Source organism: Hyla sarda, chromosome 7 (assembly GCF_029499605.1).
Source record: "Hyla sarda isolate aHylSar1 chromosome 7, aHylSar1.hap1, whole genome shotgun sequence".
Taxonomy (NCBI): Eukaryota; Metazoa; Chordata; class Amphibia; order Anura; family Hylidae; genus Hyla; species Hyla sarda.
In genome coordinates this window covers 220,651,282-220,654,649 of record NC_079195.1, presented here as the reverse complement: position 1 = coordinate 220,654,649, position 3,368 = coordinate 220,651,282, and the positions used below count along the sequence as shown (strand labels likewise).

The 3,368-nt window shown below is 40.1% G+C and overlaps 1 protein-coding gene across 2 annotated transcripts in view; it reads right to left on the bottom strand.

The window, feature by feature from the left end:
• Nucleotides 1-1,432: 1,432 nt before the first annotated feature.
• LRRC40 (leucine rich repeat containing 40) overlaps nt 1,433-3,368 on the bottom strand; it is a 40,126-nt gene continuing 38,190 nt past the window's right edge. For both annotated transcript variants that reach the window (XM_056532749.1, XM_056532748.1), the window contains one exon: nt 1,433-1,658. In XM_056532749.1, coding sequence (XP_056388724.1) covers nt 1,553-1,658 — 106 coding nt within the window. In that variant the 3' untranslated portion in view covers nt 1,433-1,552. The remainder of the gene's footprint in view (nt 1,659-3,368) is intronic.

Here is a 3,368-nt window from a genome sequence, read left to right as displayed (position 1 = left end):
ATAACCTTCCTTTTAGATCTCTGGACTGATTATCAAAGTAATTTAAACTAGGGATTGTCCAGAATTAGAAAAACATGGCTGCTTACCACACCTACTCATGGATTGTATCTAGCATGGCACCTCAGCTCTAAGTAATTAGAGATGAGCGAACTTCCAGTAAATTAGAGATGAGCGAACTTACAGTAAATTCGATTCGTCACGAACTTCTCGGCTCGGCAGTTGATTACTTATCCTGCATAAATTAGTTCAGCTTTCAGGAGCTCCCGTGGGCTGGAAAAGGTGGATACAGTCCTAGGAGACTCTTTCCTAGGAATGTATCCACCTTTTCCAGCCCACGGGAGCACCGGAAAGCTGAACTAATTTATGCAGGATAAATCATCAACTGTCGAGCCGAGAAGTTTGTGACGAATCGAATTTGCTGTAAGTTCGCTCATCTCTAGAAGTAATTAAGGCTGGGCTGCAATATCATACACAACCTGCGGGCAGGTGGGGTGCTGTTTTAGGAAGACAGCAGCCAAGAAATTAAATATGAAAACAATATATGGCAATAAAACATGTTCGGGTTTTAACAGGTACTTCCAGCAATGAATGTGGATAATTTAAAGGGGTATTCCAGGGGGAAAAAAATGAGATATATATATATATATCTCTCAACTGGCTCCAGAAAGCTAAACAGAAAGCTAAACATTTGTAAATTAATTCTATTACATTTTTTTAAATCCTTCCAATAATTATCAGCTGCTGAAGTTGAGTTGTTCTTTTCTGTCTGACAACAGTGCTCTCTGCTGACACCTGTCTGTCTCGGGAACTGCACAGAGTAGGATAGGGGGATTGCTATGGGGATTTGCTTTTACTCTGGAAAGTTTCCGAGACACGTGTTATCAGAGAGCACTTAGACAGAAAAGAACAAATCAACTTCAGCAGTTCATAAGTACTGAAAGGATTAAGATTTATGTATCTGTTTAACTTTCTGGAGTCAGTTGATATACAAAACATTTTTTTTCCTGGATAACCCCTTTAAAGGGGTACTTTTTTTCTTTTTTTTTTTTTTTTTTTATCAACTGGTGCCAGAAAGTTAAACAGATTTGTAAATTACTTCTATTAAAAAATCTTAATCCTTCCTGTACTTATTAGCTGCTGAATACTACAGTGGAAATTCTTTTCCGTTTGAAACACAGAACTCTCTGCTGACATCATGAGCACAGTGCTCTCTGCTGACATCTCTGTCCATTTTAGGAACTGCCAGCGTAAAAGGAAATCCCCATAGCAAACATATGCTGTTCTGGACAGTTCCTAAAATGGACAGAGATGTCAGCAGAGAGCACTGTGCTCGTAATGTCAGCAGACGGCTCTGTGTTTCAAAAAGAAAATTATTTCCACTGTAGTATTCAGCAGCTAATAAGTACAGGAAGGATTAAGATTTTTTAATAGAAGTCATTTACAAATCTGTTTAACTTTCTGGCACCAGTTGATAAAAAAAATTAAATAAAAAAAAAGTTTTTCACCGGAGTACCCCTTTAAGTCCTAAGAGCCCCTGTTCTCTGGACACTGATCAGTTGGGGAGACGACTTCGCAGATATTCCAAAACGGCTGCTGTCCCTTTGGCTAAAATAGCAGCTCGAGGGTTTCTGAAAGGATTTCCTTCCAGGTTCAGAGATCTGTGGACAAGAAAATAAAATGTTAGTAGAAAGACCTGGGTGCTCCCACTTCTAAGAGCCACAGAGTGTCTTTATAACATTGTTTCAAAACTACAACTTCCAGCATGCCCGGAGTGTGCACAGAGTTCAGCAGAAGATGTTGGTTGTTCCAAATTCCTGCATAATCTCCTTGGCCAAAACAGATTGGTAACGGATCACTATAATTGTCCTCCAAACCAGTGTTTCCCAACCAGGGTGCCTCCAGCTGTTCCAAAACTACAACTCCCAGCATGCCCGGACAGCCGTTGGCTGTCCGGGCATGCTGGGAGTTGTAGTTTTGGAACAGCTGGAGGCACCCTGGTTGGGAAACACTGCTCTATGATATGCATGTTCCTGTTTGTACAGGTGATCAAATGCCCCTCTGTTCCCAATGGTGGCTGTAACCATTACCAATAAGGGGGAGGGTTGTCCAAAAAGACCGATACCTCCTACAATCTTTAGATATAGTGAGGAGAAGAGTATCAGCTCAGCAATCACTTAGTCTCATTGCCGGAGTCAGGCTTCTTAGAATTATAATGACGCGTGCTGCTGAACTGGTAACATTTAGAAATCAGTAGGGGCCCAATAATGAGACCCCGACCAATCAAAGCTTTTAATAGGTCTGTGTGACATATGAAAAGATTTTATAAACCCCTGTAAGGAATTAAGCATTAAAGGGGTATTCCTGTGAAAAAACTTTTTTCATATCAACTGGCTCCAGAAAGTTAAACAGATTTGTAAATTACTTCTATGAAAAAAATCTAAATCCTTCCAGTACTTATCAGCTGCTGAAGTTGAGTTCTTTTCTGCCTGACCACAGTGCTCTCTGCTGACATCTCTGTCTCTCTCAGGAACTGTCCAGAGCAGGAGAGGTTTGCTATGGGGATTTGCTCCTACTCTGGACAGTCGCTGAGAGAGACAGAGGTGTCAGCAGAGAGCACTGTGGTCAGGCAGAAAATAACTCAACTTCAGCAGCTGATAAGTGCTGAAAGGATTAAGAATTTTTAATAGACGTAATTTACAAATCTGTTTTACTTTCTGGAGCCAGTTGATCTGAAAAAATAGTTTTTCACTGGAGCACCCATTTTATCAATCTGTATAAGGCCGGGTTCACACCACATTTTTGCAATACAGTTCCCGTATCAGGTTTTTGGATAAAAAACGGATTCCTCAAAACCTGACTAAACTGTATCAAAACGTGTGTACAAAATTTAAAACCATATACCAGTGGTCTTCAACCTGCGGACCGCCAGATGTTGCAAAACTACAACTCCCAACATGCCCAGACAGCCAACGGCTGTCCGGGCATGCTGGGAATTGTAGTTTTGCAACATCTGGAGGTCCGCAGATTGAAGACCACTGCCATATACGGTTTGAAAAATGATGTCCGGTTGTATCAGTTTTTTTAAAAAAAAAAAAAAAAAAAACTATACGTTTTTAACTTTCACTCTATTATGAATAAAGTTTCACTTATTTGATTGAAATTCCAAGAAAAAAACAACTGTGCAAAGTAAAAAACCATATGGTGCAAACCGTATGGAACCGTACGCACATACTGTTCCCACTGACTCCCATGTTGAAATAACCGTATACGGTTAAAATGTTTTTTCAACCAGACAAAAAACCGTGATAGGCCACGGTTTTCTGTTCGGAAAAAAAAAAAAAAGTAATGTGTACAACCGTACACATTAT